The 20,999-nt window shown below is 42.4% G+C and overlaps 1 protein-coding gene across 1 annotated transcript in view; it reads left to right on the top strand.

Annotated features, from left to right (window-relative positions):
- The window catches only part of LOC137639560 (lysosome membrane protein 2-like), a 101,204-nt gene that overhangs the window by 30,012 nt on the left and 50,193 nt on the right, over positions 1-20,999 (top strand). Inside the window, exon 2 of the mRNA XM_068371823.1 lies at positions 11,900-11,991. Within this exon, the coding sequence (XP_068227924.1) occupies positions 11,900-11,991 (92 nt within the window). The remainder of the gene's footprint in view (positions 1-11,899; positions 11,992-20,999) is intronic.

The raw sequence follows: 20,999 nt of genomic DNA, 5'->3' as shown, positions 1-20,999 counted from the left end.
AAGGATTTGATTTTAGTATAATTCTTAAATAAGAGTTGCCTACCATAGCTAAAGTGTCTTCTACCCTAACAAGTGGAAAGTAGCCACTGAGCAATTAAAATGCTATAGTTAACACCTTGAGTGAAAATTTTGGGTGATCTTAGTGTTGTCAGGTGTATGAGGAAAGAGGAGAATGTAAAAAAACCTCCATTCCTGTTTCAAGTGCCCATGTCTCCTTTTTGTAAAGGATTGCAGAAGTCAAGAAATTTATTTTTGGGGGAAACTGTTACTCTGGTAAGAATTGGTCTACTGTCCCTTCCACTAAAGGATTTTTCTCCCCTTCTGGAATGCTTCATCTTGTCACTCATTTTCGTGGCATGCACAATCAACATTGGGAAGCTGGGAAAATTGTCAAATTTTACATCGTAAAGCGGATTTATTTTCTAAATTGACATCAAATGAGCATAAATCTTTTTGAAAATAAATGAATGTGTTCAATTATATAATTGTGATCCATGACTCTCATTTACTCATAAATTACTTGAATGATCTCAATGTCTCACAAGTGGTAAATAATTATTGAAAATTTTAAAATATTGATTGGACACTCGGAGAGAAAGGACACAGAAGGGAGCGGTTAAATTAATTAAAATAATGAATTACAAAAAGATAAAGATTGGGCGTCTTGGCGAATGTCGACGCCAGACATGTCTGAAAGAGGTCTACCATGGCTGTAGGCCTACTGACTACACCTACCTTCCCAGCTGTTCTTAGTAGAGTGCTCATTGCTGGTTATTATGTGAGCCTGTCTAGCCTTTACTTTGCAGTGGTAGGCGAAGCAACTGTTTCCGGCCGTTTTTAGCCTCCTTCCATCCCCTCTCAACGGTGTACCTGTTGACAGAGCAAACAAACTCAGAACATAGTGCTGAGACAGTAAAATGATGACTCCAGTAAGAAACCTGTTCAAACTAGCTTCCCAGCCCCGTAACGTGGAGACAAGGTCTCAGATTGACAACCCGTTGGACCAGTTTCCTAAGACGCTGTGTTGAATTGTAGTGGCCTATTAAGAATTACTCAACTCCCATTTGAGTGTGTGACAATCTGTTTTTAAAAAATTAGGTAACTCTCAATGGACAGTTGTCTCAAGGGTAACCCTTCCACCACATGATTTTCCTTCCTTTTCCGAATGCTTGCTCTATGTTGTAGAAAGTAAAAATAATAATCAATTGGAAATCTTATCTTTAGCAGCATTTTGGAGACATTATTTGCTACATTATATCCTAATATAAGACGTGCACGTGTTTAGGGGTATGGCTAACGGTATGTCTGATCATTTTTTGGTGGAAGGAAAATTAGTTGTAGCAAAAGAGTGGGGGAATAGAGTAGGTGGATGTAAAAGGGAGCTAGTGAGGGTTGAAGAGCTAATAAAACCGGGGGTAAAAAGTAAATATCAGGAAAGGTTGAAAATGGCATATGACGAGGTGAGAGTAAGAGAAACTGGTAATTTAGAGGAGGAGTGGAAGTTAGCAAAAGAAAATTTTGTTGGGATTGCAAGTGATGTATGTGGCAAGAAGGTTGTTGGAGGCAGTATGAGGAAGGGCAGTGAATGGTGGAATGAAGGAGTGAAGGTAAAAGTGGAAGAGAAAAAGAGGGCTTTTGAAGAATGGCTGCAGAGTAATAGTATAGAGAAGTATGAAAAATATAGAGAGCAAAAGGTGGAAGTAAAGCGCAAGGTACGTGAGGCAAAGAGGGCAGCTGACCTGAGGTGGGGTCAGGGACTGGGTCAGTCATATGAAGAGAATAAGAAGAAGTTTTGGAAAGAAGTGAAGAGAGTAAGGAAGGCCGGCGCAAGAATTGAAGAGACAGTGAAAGATGGAAATGGAAGGTTGTTAAAAGGAGAGGAGGCAAGGAAAAGGTGGGCGGAATATTTTGAAAGTTTGCTGAATGTTGAGGATGATAGGGAGGCAGATATAATTGCGGTTCCAGGTGTTGAGGTGCCAGTGATGGGAGATGAGAATGAGAGAGAGATTACAATAGAGGAAGTGAGGAGAGCACTAGATGAAACGAGAGTAGGAAAAGCATCGGGTATGGATGGTGTGAAAGCTGAGATATTGAAGGAAGGGGGTGTGACTGTACTTGAATGGTTGGTGAGATTGTTTAATGTGTGTTTTGTGTTGTCAATGGTACCAGTAGATTGGGTCTGTGCATGTATTGTACCACTATATAAGGGTAAGGGAGATGTGCATGAGTGTTGTAATTCAAGAGGTATTAGTTTGTTGAGTGTAGTTGGAAAAGTGTATGGTAGAATACTGATTAATAGGATTAAGGATAAAACAGAGAATGCAATCTTGGAAGTACAGGGTGGTTTTAGAAGAGGTAGGGGTTGTATGAATCAGATTTTTACAGTTAGGCAGATATGCGAGAAATATTTAGCAAAAGGTAAGGAGGTGTATGTTGCGTTTATGGATCTGGAGAAAGCATATGATAGAGTTGATAGGGAAGCAATGTGGAATGTGATGAGGTTATATGGAGTTGGTGGAAGGTTGTTGCAAGCAGTGAAAAGTTTCTACACAGGTAGTAAGCATGTGTTAGAATAGGAAATGAGGTGAGCGATTGGTTCCCGGTGAGAGTGGGGCTGAGACAGGGATGTGTGATGTCGCCGTGGTTGTTTAACTTGTATGTTGATGGAGTGGTGAGAGAGGTGAATGCTAGAGTGCTTGGACGAGGATTAAAACTGGTAGGCGAGAATGATCATGAATGGGAGGTAAATCAGTTGTTGTTTGCGGATGATACTGTACTGGTAGCAGACACAGAAGAGAAGCTTGACCGACTAGTGACAGAATTTGGAAGGGTGTGTGAGAGAAGGAAGTTGAGAGTTAATGTGGGTAAGAGTAAGGTTATGAGATGTACGAGAAGGGAAGGTGGTGCAAGGTTGAATGTCATGTTGAATGGAGAGTTACTCGAGGAGGTAGATCAGTTTAAGTACTTGGGGTCTGTTGTTGCAGCAAATGGTGGAGTGGAAGCAGATGTACGTCAGAGAGTGAATGAAGGTTGCAAAGTGTTGGGGGCAGTTAAGGGAGTAGTAAAAAATAGAGGATTGGGCATGAATGTAAAGAGAGTTCTATATGAGAAAGTGATTGTACCAACTGTGATGTATGGATCGGAGTTGTGGGGAATGAAAGTGATGGAGAGACAGAAATTGAATGTGTTTGAGATGAAGTGTCTAAGGAGTATGGCTGGTGTATCTCGAGTAGATAGGGTTAGGAACGAAGTGGTGAGGGTGAGAACGGGTGTAAGAAATGAGTTAGCGGCTAGAGTGGATATGAATGTGTTGAGGTGGTTTGGCCATGTTGAGAGAATGGAAAATGGCTGTCTTCTAAAGAAGGTGATGAATGCAAGAGTTGATGGGAGAAGTACAAGAGGAAGGCCAAGGTTTGGGTGGATGGATGGTGTGAAGAAAGCTCTGGGTGATAGGAGGATAGATGTGAGAGAGGCAAGAGAGCGTGCTAGAAATAAGAATGAATGGCGAGCGATTGTGACGCAGTTCCGGTAGGCCCTGCTGCTTCCTCCGGTGCCTTAGATGACCGCGGAGGTAGCAGCAGTAGGGGACTCAGCAGTATGAAGCTTCATCTGTGGTGGAAATGTGGGAGGTTGGGCTGTGGCACCCTAGGAGTACCAGCTGAACTCGGCTGAGTCCCTGGTTAGGCTGGAGGAACGTAGAGAGTAGAGGTCCCCTTTTTGTTTTGTTTCTTGTTGTTGTCGGCTACCCCCCAAAATTGGGGGAAGTGCCTTTGGTATATGTATGTATGTATATCCTAATGTTAATATTGCACTTGCTTGCACTTGCCTCAACACTTCACCCACAACATCCAGATACACTAACTTTTTAATTTTTTCTGTGCCTGAGATCAGTGTTGTTCATACTGCTAAAAGTTCCTCTGATCTCCATCTTGTGCAGGTATGTTCTAAATATATCTGCTCACAATATCATAAAATCTGCTAAATGCAGCTCTCAGATGCATCCCATTTGCAGTGGTAGCTATTGATTATATTACAGTTGCCAGGAAAGCACTAGAATTGTTCTCGAACCCCAAAATTTTTCTAGGTTTTAAATACTTGCCACTGTCTTCACTATAGGTCATGTTTTACATAACTGTACATTGATAGATTTACAAGCCTTTACCATACCTTTTGCACCTCCCTTTTTTGCACTGTAGGTATTACTGAAAAGTCTTTGCTACTTCCCTTTTTGGAGCTATAGTTGCACAAACTTAACTTTTTAGCCTTCCGCTCTCTCTGTTCCCACTTTAATCTTCTGTCCTGCTGTCCAACTTCTTGACTTTTCCATCATTATGCAGTTGTAGAGTTTTCCTCTAATTACACTTCAGTACTGAATGGCCTCTGGCACCAGCTTGGGTCTTGTAGGTTAAATCTTATAAATCAAATTGAATTGAACCATACCATTTGCCTTTATGATTTCCATATAATTGCTTGTAATAGTTTTGAATTTTTTATTACAGTTTTTTATTGTGCTTTTATAGTTGGATGAAGTCCTTTCTAGGAGTCTATCTTAACTTGAATCTTTCTCTCGCTTATTATTATTATTATTATTATTACTTACTAAGCTACAACCCTAGTTGGAAAAGCAGTATGCTATAAGCCCAGGGGCTCCAACAGGGAAAATAGCTCAGTGCGGAAAGGAAAAAAGGAAAATAAAATATTCTAAGAAGAGTAACAACAATAAATATCTCCTATATAAACTATAAAAACTTTAACAAAACAAGAGGAAGAGAAATAAGATAGGAGAGTGTGCTCGAGTGTACCCTCAAGCAAGAGAACTCTAACCCAAGACAGTGAAAGGCCATGGTACAGAGGCTATGGCACTACCCAAGACTAGAGAACAGTGGTTTGATTTTGGAGTGTCCTTCTCCTAGAAGAGCTGCTTACCATAGCTAAAGAGTCTCTTCTACCCTTACCAAGAGGAAAGTGGCACTGAACAATTACAGTGCAGTAACCCCTTGGGTGATGAAGAATTGTTTGGTAATCTGTGTTGTCAGGTGTATGAGGATAGAGGAGAATATGTAAAGAATATGCCAGACTATTCAGTGTGTATGTAGGCAAAAGGAAAATGAACCGTAACCAGAGAGGAGGATCCAATGTAGTACTGTCTGGCCAGTCAAAAGACCCCATAACTCTCTAGCGGTAGTAGGTTTTAAGCTTAGCTTTTACATGAATATAACTTAGAGCCAATCTATGAAATGTAAGAGGAACCTTGACATGTGGTAATTTTTATGTTTTATTTCATAAGATATGACATTTTGAATTTGCCGTAAGTATTTGTACAAGTACTGTAATTAGATTTCTACCCGAGTTAGTGATGTCCAAAAAAAAAAAATAAAATCTGTTTGCACTAAAGATGCCTGTTAAGAATAGTACTTGACTGCACTGAGGTTCAAGTCTGTTGTGTTTTTGACACACAAGGGCCCCATCTCATGCCGTCTGGACCTGGTTTTGTGATTGCTGGACGAAATGCACTTCCACAACAATGTGTTGTAACTAATATCATAGGGATTCTTAGTTTCATAGCATTTATAACTTCCTTAACCTATGTTGATGTTTCCTTGCTGTTCAACCTCAACTTTTATTTTAGTGTAGCCAGGGTTTTGCCACAGTTATACCTATTTACTAAATGGTCTCAGGCCCCAGCACTATGACATATAGCCCAAATTCATAAATCAAATTATAACATTCTTGTTCAAAGTGTTATGGTCATGTCTTGATAACACACACACTGTCCCTTATGTTGGTAATGAGGCTAACACCCATTTTGAATTGTCGTCTTTAGGTGGTAGTGGTGTTCACTTAGATGGATGAGTTCAAGGCCTGTAATAGTTTTTCAAGACAAATCCAAGCTTTGGGTACTGATGCTCTTGGCAGGAGGTTCTAGATTCTGCTTTTTGAGTACTCTCGCAACATTGAAATTTTAACACAAACTTAAAAATTGTAAGCCCAATTTTTGTGAAGAACATATTCCATAGGTAATTTGTGTAATGTACTGTTCCTCTTATATTAGATCCAGCATTTTTTTTTTAAACAAATTAAAGTTATAAGTTGATGAATGACTAGTTGATACTGATTTTGATTGCACCTGGACTTGTTGAAGTTTGTCAATAGACCTCTGTTAGTTTTTGCTTAATCATAGAACTGGTTTTTTCAATTTGGATTTCATGGTAAAGATACAATCCTCGGTGGTGTGTGATTTCATGTCTTGTCTGTTGCCATCTGTGGTATGCTGACCTAAGCTGATACCTCTTGACAATATTTAGAGAGAGGTCTATTATCCTATAGACTTTCTCAATACTGGTTCTAACAAAACTTCAGTCTTCTAAAAATGTTAATCCTTCTGACACTATCAATATTTAGTATGGTGTTCTCTAATGTCTTAGTTTGCCACAATTCAGGTGAAAAGACCCTGAACTATGGACTTGTAAAGCTACAGCATACCCTTGCTGCCATTCTTCACGCAGGAACTTCGGCGTTAATGAAAACTTTGAATCAATCAACTTTCATCCATTTTTTTTCTTAATTACAGTAGACTGATTCACTGAATAAGAAATTAGAGTTCATGTGTCAATCTGTTTATCCTTTTTAATAAGATTAGGACATGTTCGAAGCATTGTACTCATTTTTATTGGTACTCTCATCCCAAGGAATTATCGATTAATAAATGTTCCGAGTCACTGAGTATGATTCGTCGTTTCTAACTGTCTTCCCCAGTGAACAATTATCTTCAAAACTCCAGACCCTTAATATAATGTATGACTTTCCTGGTCACTGAGTATTTGATAATTGCCATCCTTTTTCATTTAATTGCCCTATTTTAGGAGCAGTAGTCATTTTTATCCACTTACATGATTTGTATGAATGTAGTGAGTAATGATTTGATATTACTAGATAAAGATATACTGTAGTATGTAATTTAAACACATCAATCATACTGTAAATGCTCTCCTCCCTTCCACTCATACTATTGACTAAATATTTGGTGTCTTTGACCTAACATTGTCATTATTGTTGTACCAACTCGTCCATGCTTGTCCTAATGTGCATCAGTGTGTGGGATCTATATTTGCTTGTAAATAGGTTAATTATTTAAGAGTTTTTCGTATACTGTACAATAAAGTATGTGCTGTCAAACACTATTACCAGTTTCCATACATAGAGAAATTTGGATATTTATTTGATATTAGTAACCTACTGTGTTTTAAACTTGGTGTGATGTTGTATTGCATAATTATAAAACTGACTGTGAGCTACTTACAAACATTCTAGTTCATTTATTACATTGAAATTTAATTAAGTACTTCCATTTGTATTTTCTCAGGAATAATTTCCCCATCCTCAGAAAATAGAGATGCAAAAAGTTCAAAGGTTGGGAACCTAGAATTTTAGAAATCTTATAGTAATTCCTGTTTTAAGCCTGCTAATTCTTGATAAATACTTTGGCCTTTACTTGTTGCTAAGTTCCTGTTGTTCTGTGTTGAAATGTGGCCTTCGTTAAGGTTTTTGATTTGTAATTCCCATGCCTGAAACACTTGAGATCAATGATCATCACATCATTTATAAGTTGGTCTTTTCTTTAGTCTTGATATTTGGTGTATTTAGATATCATATTAGGGGTATCAAACCTGTAGTCACATTTCCTCATCAACCAGTTACCTTTTCATAAATTAAATAAAGTACAGTTTTTTCAACATTTAATATGATTTTTGACATACTAGCTTTACAGTACTGTCACCTGACCTCACAAAAGTATTTTTTTCATGTCTTTTACTTCAGTATCAGCCATTGATTACTGAAGCTCTGAGATTGTTGCCTTTCAGAGTAATGGAACTGGCTGACATAAATATGGTACTTATTGAAGGTATTTTCTTTGAACACAGTGCTTCCTGCTACTGTATATGATAAAATGTAAGACAATAAATGAACCAATAAATTTTTTGAGGATAATCCACTCAGAACTATTTTTAGACCAGCCAATAAATGTTTTGTAATCCAGCCCAAACTTTTAAAACCTTTTGATCTACAAACTATAGTACAGGTATATCTTTAAATGTGGTTTCTTTTCTTTAAAGTACATCCAGTTCCTCTGTAGCAAGAGCAAGTAAAAAGATGCCTTCTTGCTTAGATATTATACATTAACTTCTTAAAGAAAGGTCATTTATTTATTGAGCAATGGTAAGTTTTGTAAGGCTTAGATTTTGAAATTTTCATTTTGTCAAGAAATATATCTGAAGCTACTCTCACACTTTACCACCTAGCCATAAGAAAAACTTACCACCTAGCCATAAGAAAAACTATCTTTTGTATGGATTTTTCTTCTTTCTGTGAAAACTCCCCTAATGTTCATAATTATTCTTTCAAAGCTTGTTAGATACCAACATCTATCCTAAAATGAGGAAATTTTACCCTCTTCTTGTAATATGTAATCCCCTCTTGTGAAGTATGAAAATTAATCTGCCAGTTGATGCGAATTACCGTATCTTAAGTGTCCGACCAGAATAGGAAGTTTCTAATGGTGTCCTTTCTCAGCCTGCTGGATCTAAGGCCCTTGATACTGAGGAGGGTGAGTCAGTCCATATTTCTGCAGTTTTTTGCCTGCATGTGTCTAGTTAATAGTATCAGGGAGGCCCCATGCTCTCCTCTTAAGGGAATAAAGCGGCCATTGACAGCCTGTGCTGTGTACCTACGGACATCAGATTTCGTCTAGAATTTCTATTGTCAAACCTGTCCTCAGAAGCCCTAGGTAAGGTTAACATGCAGGTCTCTGTGATGAAGGATTTTATAAGGGAAGGGACATCCTTTCAGATGATTCCTCTTGCTTTTTGTCACCAAAGGACGTATTACAGCATCCAGGAGGCTCCCCTTTCATCCTTACCTATTGACCCCGCAGTTTCTTCTTTGACTCGAGGCATCACTGTGGATGTTCTAGCTGAACAGCTTGCCCCTTTTATGGTGACAAACACCATGAACATGGAGAGCATTGCAATGGCCACTCTTTAGGCCTCTTCATGGATCAACGACTGGTCCAGTATGGCGCTTATTGGCCAACAGCAAAGACTTGACAGACCCAGACAAGTGGATTGCATTCAAGAACGTCTTCTTGACGAGCCCTAACAAGTGGATTGCATTCAAGAACGTTTTCTTGACAGGCCAAAGCTTTTAAAATTTTGGCTAATTAGTCTGCCAACCAGTGAGCAAACTTTATTTTGCCACACCACAGCCTCCAGGTTCCACAAACTAACGACCAGCGAGAGATCTTGAATCTCCACAATGCCTCAGTGAAGAATCCTTTTCTGTTCCCAACAGAAGAGGTAGGGGTGAAAGCTGAGAAATGGAAGAAGGCAAGTCATAACTCTTTTGCACTGAGCGGTATCCTTCTGGCAACCACAGTCCACCTCCAGTTCTAGCTGCTCGAGATTATCGCCTCTTACCAGAGGCACACAAGCCTACCTCTAGTAGTAACCCACTTCCCACCCCTTCCAGTTTGAGGCATGGAACTGACCAACAACAGACCTTTCAGAACAGACAAGGTCAAGGGCGTAACCTACCCGGGAGAAGAAAGCAAGGCCAACTACCCCACTAGACAGGGCAGTCCTTCTATGATGTCACTTGTGGGAGGATGCCTGCAACCATGGTAGAAGAGGTGTTGGTATCACAGCGCAGAACATTGAACTTTGGATGTTTTTCAGTCCAAACACCACTTACCTTTTATCACCTTCCCCTCCTCTTTTTTAACCACCAGTGACATCATCATCCTACCGCCAGGAATTGGCAAAGGCCTTAGCCCTTCAGGCCATGCTGGAGAAGGGTGTTCTACAAGAGGTTGACGACAACTCCCCAGGCTTCTTCAGTTTACTCTTTCTTGTAGAGAAGGCTTCTGGAGGCTAGAGGCCAGTCGTAGACCTTTCAGCGCTGAACAAGTTTGTACGGCAAAGTGGAGAGCTCAGCCACAGTCAGGCTGGTGATCAGGCCGTTAGACTTCACAATGACGATAGATTTAAAAGAAGCTTGCTTCTAGATCCCAATCCATCCTGACTCCAGGAAGTACCTCTGTTTTGTAATGGCGAGCAAAGTGTACCAATTCGAAGTATTTTGCTTTGGTCTCTCATTAGCCAGAGTTTTTACTCTGGAATCTTCTGTACTACCTGGATGGTGGTTGATCTTGTCAGACTCGGGTGGGTAACTTCTCCACCGAGACAAACTTCTCTCATTCTGTCATGATTTGGGGATCATGGTGAATTGGGAGATGTAAATCCTAATGCCCAAACAAAGACTTAATTTTTCTTGGTATAGACATCGACACCGTTGTAGGAAAAATCTTCTCATCTTGGGACAGACTGCTATGCTTTCAAGAGGTGGTTCTCCCCTCCTATTACATCCCTGTCTGCCAAGACATCTTTGGAAGAAGTTGCTGGGACACCTAGGCTCCCTGGAACGTCTCATTCCGAATGGTCATCTCCACCTGTGGTTCCTTCATCAATAAGAGTTGAAGAGACACTGGTCACCAGGCAGCAACCCTTCTCCATAATTAGTTCTGGTAGGGGAAGAATCCAGACTTGATCTGGAATGGTGGGTGGACAGAGAGGAAGCTTTTAAAGGCCTTGACTTTGCTGTTGCTTCCACCAGGCCTTCGTTTGTTCACAGATGCGTGGAAGGAAGGTTTGGGGGGAGCTCCTCACGTACAACATCTAGCTTCAGAACAGTGGAGCAACCAGAAACGTCGATGCCCTAAGAACGTGTTGGAACTTCAAGTTGCTCTCCTCATGCTCCAGCACTTTTTTCCCTTTTTTGACTGGTCACTTGATGTTATATAACCAAAGTCGCAGATGTAAACAAGCAAGGTGTTTTTTTGCAGCTTTGCTTGCTAGCATTGGAAATTCACAAGTGGGCAGTTGTCATCTCTATCTCTGCCACAGCCCACTTTATTCTTGGTAGGAAGAAAATCGTGGTGGACAAGCTGAGCAAGACTATGCTGATTGTTGGGTCAGAATGGTCTTTGCATACTTAGATACCAAACAAGATCCTGACTGTGGGATTCTCTAACAGAATACTTATTCACAGACTTGCTAGATCGGAAACTTCCAATATTCTGCTCATCGGTGCCAGACATAGATACAGTGTTCAAGAACGCTTTCCAACACCCCTGGAACGGCCTTGACCTCTATGCTTTTCTCCCTAATAAAGTGTCTTGAACAGTCTGGTTTATTCCCAACTTTAATATGACTATAGTAGCCTCGAAATGACCCAAAGTAGAATGGGACCGTACCTAATTTGATCAATGCTTCATATCCCATGATTTTTTTGGTAGACAGTGACTGCTTTATTGTAGTTATTTCTGCACGCAAGATATTTTCTTCTATCCTTCAGCTGTAATTCTTTCATAATGTGTATTCCAGCATGCATCATAAGGGGAATCCAAAGTGTAGCGGTGCCCTCTACATGTCGGATACAGTCAGGATCAACCTCGACCTTACTCATGAAGGTTCTAGTGACGTTCTGGCAGTCTTGGACATATCTGGAGTTTACTAAGGTCCTTCATATTGAAATGAGAAAAAGTATGTCAAGAAACTTCACAAAAACTTCAGGCCTGTTGGATAGCATTGGGAACATGACGGCTAGAATCAGAATGGAGGCTAAGAGTGCTGTTAGACCCAGACCACCAGTGAATACTGGGTAGCGGTTGCTAGAAATTCTTGGTTGTTACCAGATTCTGCCAGAATAGTAAAATTGAGTCAGAAATGCATCAGCTACAGCAATTCTAAGATGTATCCTAGTTATGTAGTGTATTTTTCTATAAATAATAATGTTGGTTTGTTTTATTACTGTTACCAATGTAAATTTTTTTTTTTTATTTCAGGGTGTGTTTTGAGCCTCGGAATAGTTCTGGTTGGCTTAGGCATACTCACCGTGGTATTTTTTGATTCTGCTATCAACAAACTTATATATAAGGTAAAGTGTGTAGCTATGTTTGGTTACTAAATTATTGTCTCTTGTTTTTAGGCTAAAATTTATATTTTACTGCTATTTTCATTGGCTAATCATGAAAAGAAAAAAGTAATTGTGAAAGTTCACAAATAGGTTTTGATTTTTTAAAAATATATTGGGACACTAATAATACCCTACTCTACGTCATTAATTGGTTCTAGTAGACCTGGCATAAGACTGTTTTTAACGTAGGTTGGATTTTCACCCGATAAAGCGACTTGTATGTTCTCCGTATGTGTATTGAACAAGAAAAAGAACTCGCAACTTGCCATCATTTTACAAAACCCAGATACTTGCATTGATAACCTTCCATGTGAAGTACAAGTCTGTACAGTACAGGAATTTGTTATTGCAGGACATAGAAACAGAAGGTCAGGTAAAATGGAATTTTTTTGTGTATTACTTAACCCTTTTACCCCCAGGCTATTTGGAAATTTCCAACCCTTAACCCCCAGGGGTTATTTTTTTTCAAGTACATTTTGCAGTATATTTTTTTTTTTAAATTGCTCTAATAGCCTTAATTTTCATCATAGAGAGGTCAGGTTGGTCTCATTCTCTTGGAAAATGCCTGAATTATCTAAAAAATTTATTGAAAATATGAAAAAAAATTTTTAGAGCATTTTTTTGCAAGGACGTACCGGTATGTCCATGGGGGTAAAGGGATGAGTTTTGTGAAACGTACCAGTATGTCCTTTGGGGGTAAAAGGGTTAAGGATGAGTAATCTAAAGTTGGAATTGACCTATGTTGAACAGACTTAAAGAGGAGTATTACTGAATATGCTTATACTGTCCATAAATTTTGCAAGAGAAGGACTTCAAATTCATTAAGCTTATAGTGCCAAGATAATTCCTCTGGATGGCCCACAGTATGTATTTGCATTCTTTCATGGCAGCAGTCTATATACTTTACTAGTTATAAAGTTGTAAAGAGGGAGATTTGATTTTGCATTACACTATAGCCAAATTTTAAACTTTAAATTTCTACACTACCATTTATGCACTGAATACGGGATGGACACTTTAGACTATTTCTTCCCACCACCAAATGAAATACACAGTCTGCTTTGGAAGTGATTTAATGCTGTATTTTTCTACCGTATTGCCTCAACTTATCAGACTCTTAGTAAATAAATGATTTGATAAGATGTTTTGTTTTGAATGAAATTTAAAGGAATTTTCTTGTAGAAAGTATGCAATTATTAATAGCTATTAGATAACTTGAAAATGTTTTTTTAAGAGTAGGTTGTTGGAAACTGTAGTATAGGGTGTGTTATACATTTCCCGATTTTTGTGCATTATAATTTGTAGAAGTAAAGTTTGTGCTTTGATTAATAACCGAGAGTTTGGTAGTTTGTCATCTTTTGGGGTACTATATTAGTTGAGTGAGTTGACATTTGGGAGTGTGGGTGCAATTAACCCTTTTACCCCCAGGCTCTTTGGAAATTTCCAACCCTTAACCCCCAAGGGGTTATTTTTTTCCCAGCACATTTTGCAGTATATTTTTTTTAAATTGCTCTAAGAGCCTTAATTTTTGTCATAGAGAGGTCAGGTTGGTCTCATTCTCTTGGAAAATGCCTGAATTTAAAAAAAAAAATATAAAAAATATGAAAAAATAAATTTTTATAGCATTTTTTTGCAAGGACGTACCGGTACGTCCATGGGGGTAAAGGGATGGGTTTTGTGAAACGTACCAGTACGTCCTTTGGGGGTAAAAGGGTTAAGGTTAGATGTTGATGCTCTCTCCTCCCACCATTCCTACTTCCCTCCTACTCACCCATTCTCCACACCACTAGTTCCCCCATAAGGGATAGTTCCATCAGTGCACTTACTCATGGTGTTCTATAGGCATTACTTAAGGGCCTTTGCAGCATTCCTTCAGCCCGTAGCTTTATATCCTTACACTTTACCTCCATTCCCACTTCCTCTCTTGCATCTTGCTGTCCAACCTCTTCTAACTTTTGTTTGTGAAATTAAAGGGTTTCCTCCCCTGCTGCAGTATGGTGCTGAATAGTATATTGGGCTCCAGCGCTGGGCTGTATATCGCAAATACATAATTGTTCCGTAACTGGAATACAAACCACACTATTTGTTCTTACACTAGATACAAATCCTCATTCTTTACTTTAGGAGATATTCTAGCAGGAGCTGGAAAATACGGCAGAAAACCTTAACATAAAGGTCGTTAACGACTGGGGCGGTAGTTATCCACCTGTTAGCGGTGGGGGGCCGCCGGGCGGTAGCTACTGTTTACCTTCAATCGAATTCTAGCCGTCACAGTGGTAACACCGCTGCTCCTGCTTTTGTTTGACTGGCAGACTAGCCTTTCTTTATTGTGTTTTTGATTAATTCTTTCTTTTTTCATTGTTAGATGTGATGTCCTCTATTATGACCCGGGGTTCCCCCGAAATCCTGTGGCACCTTTGTCACCGCCGGAGGTAGATCCTCATTCCCTATGCCCTACATGCAGAGGTCATGTGTTCTGAAGGCTCCCCCTGCCAAGTATGTAGAGAGTGGTCGCCCTCTCAGTGGGAAAAGTTAGAGAAGAGGAAGAAGAAGAAATCCAAGAGGGACTCGTTACCTCCAGGTTCGCCGTTGAAAGGTAAGAGTCTCGGGCCTCTTCTTCGGCCTCTCGATCTCTCCCTTCAGACTCTTCCTTGCCTCCCTCCTCTGGGGGAAGTTGAGGAAGAGTGACACCATTGATTTAACCCCCTTTCCTCTTGGTCAGGCGGATCACGTTGCCTCCCCCAGTGGGGCAATATTTTCCACAACCGGGAATGAGACAGTTACCGCTTCCATTCCAGATCATGTACGAGCAGTATGGCCTGCCCTTTGACTTCCTGGTTCTCCTTCGGAGGAAGTTTGGAACCAGTTCCTCTTGGGCAAGTTATTGCCTCGGGTTCCTTCTGTTTTAGAACCCTCGGGAGTTCCGGACCTCGCCTACCTCCCGTCAACTCAGTCGGCGCCTGCGGAAGTTTCAGTTGATATAGTAAGTTCAGCTCCTGCAGCGCCTACTGTGCACTCCGTTTGTGCCTCTACAAAATCACAACGCAAGCGCAAACATCGCAGTATCTCCTCCTCCTCCTCCTCGCTCTCTGCGGAGGCTAGAAGGAGAGAGAGAGAAGAGGAAAAGGAGAGCTCGCTCTCCTTTGCCCAGACGATCTCGCCGTCGAGACAGGCGACATAGGAAGAGGAATCATCATTCTCGCTCTTCCTCGCCTTCTATCTCTTCGAGATGTCTCGCCGCGAGACTATAAGCGCTCTCGTCACAAACATAAGAGCGCTTCCTCTTGTCATCATTCTGCCTCGCTATTGTCTTCCTCTTGCGAGGGATCTTCTAAGTGATCTAGGCGCTTCAAGAAAGAGCGCTACGTTAAGTTCTCGCTCTTCATCACAAGAGAGCTCTCCAAAGCGTAATAAGCGCTCCCCTAAGAGAAGCTTTTTCCACGATTTTTCATCTAATCGCGCCAGGAGAGCGGCCAAGGGCAAAGCGTGCCATGACCTCGATCCCTCTCCTTCACATATTAGTTCGAGGATCTCTGAACGCTCTTGGAAAGGGAGAAAGAGTACTTCTCCTCACCTTCGCTATGTGTCATCAGAGAGAGAGCACTCTCACCCTTCAACTTCCCGATCGCGCAAGTCTCCGGTCATACTCTCGCGGGGTCAATCACCTCGCCCTCGTGTTTCAGACAGGACAACTCCGGTTCCCTTGCTCCCTAATGAGTTACGGATACGAGCCTCGTGAAAACCTCGGAAGAAGACGCAGGGGTTCAACCCTTCTTCTCTTCTGTTGAGAGCAGAGGGAAAAAGCCAGATGGCCGATCAATTCAACCTCTTCCACCTCGTTCTTCAGACCCTTTAAAGAGAGGAATCTCTAAGAATCCTATTAAGGCAGTACCAATAATTCGGTCACCTTCTCCTAGACCGTCGACTTCCACGCAAGGTCATGCGCTCGCGGCGCCATTATCCAGCGCTCAGCCTTCCCCTGTAATAACAGCAATATGGTCTCCTACTTCGCTATTAACTCCAGACATGCTGACTTCTATCGCCCTTCCTCCTGTAATAACTCACGAGGAATTAGCGCAGCTTGAGGATTCCTCAGAAGAGCAACCATCAAAGGACTCGAGTCCTCCGATTTGAGGGCTCTAAGAACTGTGTGTAATATCTCAGGCCTCGGCGATCTACATCTGTCTCCTCGATATACTGACGCTCCAACTTTAGACAGACTATGTCGTCCTCCACCGAACCCTAAGACCAGAATTGAATTTCCCTGGTCTGTTCACACTGCAGGCCGTCTGAGGAAGGTCTCGCAGGCTGTCTTGGGAGAAACGGGCTCCTTGAAGTCTCAGGGATCTCATAAACTTTTACAATAACCATTTATGAGGCAAAAGTGCTTTTACAAGGTCAGAGAAGCCAACCCTTCTCCTGACCCTGGATCCCCTCACGGCGAGGCTCACACCTGGCTGCTCCTCGGAGAGACACTCTTCTCTTCAAGTCTCTTTCACAGCCACAGAAGCCTCGGCAATGAAAGCAGCTTCAATGTCCCTTATGAAGGCTTTATCTTGGTTTGACACTTGGTCTGGTACAGTTGGCTACCTAGCGAGTCACGAGGACCTGTTAAACCAAAACTCCATGCAGTCCCTACAGGAAGAACTAGCTGTTGGGGCCAAGACAGTGGACTTCCTAACTGCTACAACAGCGACCATGTGGGGTAATTGGGTCATCAAAAGGAGGGAATCGGTAGTTTCCAGACTTCATAGGAGCATCTGTAAGGCCGAGAGATCAGATTTGAGAAACTCGGACCTTCTACAACCTCTCCTCTTTTCTAAACAAGCAGTTTCCTCTATCTTAGATATTGGAGGAAAGAGACGCAGGACACCGCGATGCAAAAGGCTGCCTCCTTTCGCACAATGCAACAGCAGCCAACTCCACAACCTTAGACCACAACTACGGCTCCACTCCCAGCCAAGAGCCTCAGCCACCCTTCTTCTGTAGCAAAACCTATGGGCAGAGGAAAGTCTGCTCCTCCCAAGGCTAAAGGCAGAGGGAGGAACCCTAGACAGAAATAGGGTCTCGGCTCCCCCCTTCCAGTGCGTAGGGGGTTGTCTGCAAGGGAGTTGAATGAGGTGGAAAGCTATGGGGGCCATGCAATGGCCCATCAAGGCGCTTCTTTTGGGGGTACCGCATCCCATTCATAGGCTCTCCTCTCATAATTCCTCCTCCGATTTCGTCTTCCCAGGTCCCTTGGAATCTCGGGAAACGGCAGGCCCTAGCTCAGGAGATCCAGAGCTTACTTCTAAAGGGCGCCATCCAACGAGTCCCCAACACCTCAACGGGTTTTTCAGTTGCCTCTTTCTGGTAGAGAAAGCCCTGGGGGGGTTGGAGACCAGTAATCGATCTCTACCTGGAATCTGTTTGTGAAGCAAACTCCATTCAAAATGGTGACAGCAGCCTCCATGATCCACGCGGTGCGTCCAGGAGACTTTATGGCATCTGTGGACTTAAAAGACTCATATTTGCAAATACCGATCCATCGCTCATCTCGGAAATTCCTACTCTTTCTGGTTCAGGGTTGAAGCTTCGAGTTCAAAGTCCTATGCTTCGGTCTCTCGACCGCCCCTCAGGTGTTTACATGGGTTTTCAAACTCTTTTCCTCGTGGGCACACAAGCACGGGATAAGACTGCTAAGGTATCTAGATGATTGGCGGCTACTGGCCTCATCCAGGGAACAAGCTCTGGATCACCTGAGAAGGCTTCTCGACCTTTGCAGGGATCTGGGGATCCTTGTAAATGTAGAGAAGTCTTGTTTGATTCTAAACAAAGTCATGAACTATTTGGGTATGTCCATCAACACCCAGGTAGGGAGGGTGTTCCCTTCGGAAGTCAGACTTATGAGACTGGAACAATCCATCGCCCAACTCTTATCTCCACTGCCTCCTCCAGCCAAGTTGTGGCAGTCTTCTGGGCCATCTTTCCTCCCTGGAAAAATTAGTTCCAGGCAGAAGATCAAGAATGAGAGGTCTCTAGTGGCACCTGAAGACCCATTGGTCCCAAAAGATCGATTCCCCATTCTTGCCAGTGGAGGTTCCAGCTCTGGTGATAAAAGATCTTCAGTGGTGGTCAACCAGAGAGAATACCCAAACAGGCATTCCACTCCAAAGCCCCAATCCAAAGTTAAAACTCTTTTCGGACGCATCGCTACGGGGCTGGGGTTCCCACCTAGGCCCGAAGTTAGTATCAGGAGTCTGGTCTCCGATAGAACAAACTCCATATAAATCACCTTTACTTGTTAGCAGCCTGGAAAGGCCTAAAATACTTTTTAGAAGATATACAAGGAAGAGAGGTGGTGTCGATGTGCGACAACTCCACAGCCATCTCGTACATCAACAAACAAGGGGATACTCTGGCAAGAGACCTCTGTCTGCTAGTGGTACAGATTTGCCAGTGGGCGGAAGGTCACAACATTTCTCTCACAGCCAAGTTTATTCTGGGTTAGAGAAACATCATGGCGGATCAACTAAGCAGGCATCACCAAATGTTGAGTGGCGAATGGTCTTTGGATCCTCGAGTAGCGAAGGCAGAAATAGCTTTGTGGGGTTTCCCCACATTAGACCTGTTCGCCACTTCTCTGAATGCGAAACTTCCCCGCTACGGGTCCCCAGTTCCAGATCATCAGGCATCGATCGAGGACGCCCTTCAACGCTCTTGGGACAACCTGGACACATACGCCTTTCCACCCTTTTGCCTGCTCAAAAGGGTGATCAACAAACTCAGGACCTCCCGGAAGAGCAAGCTAACCCTAATAGCTCCGGCATAGCCAAGCAGAGAATGGTACGCAGACTTTCTTTCCCTGCTGGTTCAGGTTCCAAGGTTACTTCCTGCAAAACTCCTCCTGCTGACGCAGCCACACAGTGGTGTCCCCCACGGGAGAATTCCCTTTCTGAAGCTTCACGCCTGAAGGCTGTCCAGTCACTCCTCAGATGCAGAGGCTTTCCAGGCACCTGCGCCAATCTTCCACAAACCTCTACCAAGCAAGATGGAGAATGTTTGCAGTTTTGGGTAGAGGGCGAGGTGTCTCCACTTGATCCCTCTCTTCCTTTAGTGGCAGACTTCCTTTTGTACCTCAGGGAGGAGAAGCTCCTCTCAGTATCGGCAATTAAGGGCTATCGTTCAGCCCTGAGCCTCATCTGTAGATTGAGAGGGGTTGACCTTTCCACTTCAGGTTTTGAGAGATCTTGTCCCCCAGTTGAGATTAGACCACCACCTTGGGACGTGTCCCTGGTCTTACGTTCTTTGAAGGGTCCACCCTATGAGCCCTTAAATAGGACCTGTGACTACTTTCTAACCCTTGAGACAGTCTTCCTAGTAGCTCTGGCCTTGGCAAAAAGGGTCAGTGAACTGCATGGCCTGTCTTACAATGCCACCCATTCTAGAGGATGGGGGAAAGTCTCTCTCAACTTCGTGCCAGGCTTTGTGGCCAAAACTCAGAATCCTTCATCTGCCAATGAGAGGTTACGAGAATTTCAATTTTCCAGCCTCAATAAGGTAACACAGGATACAGACCAATTGTTACTGTGCCCAGTCAGGGTGCTAAGGAAATACCTGAAGCGCACCAGACCTTTCAGACCATGCCTCAGTCATCTCTTCCTCAGTACCAACAAGATAAAGAAGGGAATCTCGCAACACCATCTCTTTCTGGCTCAAGAAAGTTATTGCGAGAGCCATTCACGGAGACCCAGAGGCAGCACAACCCAAAGCCCATCAAGTTAGGGGAGTGGCGGCCTCACTGGCATTGAGGAGAAATTTCTCAGTCTCCCAAGTCTTGAGAGCTGTGATCTGGAAACGTCAATCTACATTCACCTCTCACTATTTGAGCGATGTGACACACAGGTCTCTAGACACCTTTTCTATTGGGCGTATTGTGGCAGGTCAACAGGAGCTGTAGCTACCTTACGCCCTTAAAGGGGACAGTAGCCATTGGTTGAGGATTCTGTGTTACACTAGGTTTTAAGGACATCCATCTATCTTCTTCATTTCCATCTCCCTCCCATCTGGGTATCCTAGTCTGTAGCTAGTTTCAGCTGGACTCACCAATAGAAATAAGGTATGAAACTAATCAGATTCTTCTCACTGGGTATAAGTTATACTCGTAGTCATGAGGTTTCCCCTTTTCAAGGTCGGGGAATCCTAAGTATGAAAGGGTCCGAGTCGAATGTTTCTGACCTTCTTCATCCTGAAACATTTGTTTCCACGAAGCTACAAACTTTCAGTTGCGCTAAGATTATGGGGATCTACAAAGAAAGAAGATTAACGGGATATTTTTTCTTCAAAAGTCTAGTCTGAGGATTATTTTCCCTAGGAATAGGGAACTCCTTGGCCACCCTATCCTCAAGACTAAGTCTCCCATAGTAAAGAATGAGGGTTTGTATCAAGTGTAGGAACAAATGACATACTTATAACAGAGTTTGTATTTTACCTAACATACAAACCTGAATTCTTTACACAAATCTTCCCTCCGTCACCACCCCCTAGAAGAGTCCTAGCTAGAATCCGATGGAAGGTAAACAGTAGCTACCGACCGGCGGTCCCCCAACGCTAACAGGTGGATAACTACCTGCCCGGTCGTTAACGATCTTGATAAGGTTTTCTGCCGTATTTTCCAGCTCGCGCTAGAATATCTCCTATAGTAAAGAATTCAGTTTTGTATGTTAAGAAAAATACAAACTGTTATAAGTTTGTCATTTATTAGGGGTATTACTTTCGGCGAAGCTGAAATGACAAGCCATTAAAATTTAGCGAGGGTTAACTACCCACACCGCTAGTTAGCGGGGATAGGGGGGGCTAGTTTGCTACCACTCCCACTCACACATTGGTGATTTAGCTCACTTTACGTTTGGCTCGGATGGAGAGCGTTTGTTTCCGCTCATCCCCCTCGCCTTTTCTGGACTGCCATTAATTTTTGACTTAACTTCCCG

Source organism: Palaemon carinicauda, chromosome 4 (genome assembly GCF_036898095.1).
Source record: "Palaemon carinicauda isolate YSFRI2023 chromosome 4, ASM3689809v2, whole genome shotgun sequence".
NCBI classification, from domain to species: Eukaryota; Metazoa; Arthropoda; class Malacostraca; order Decapoda; family Palaemonidae; genus Palaemon; species Palaemon carinicauda.
Note: the sequence above shows the minus strand (reverse complement) of the source record. Positions and strands in the feature narration are given on the sequence as shown.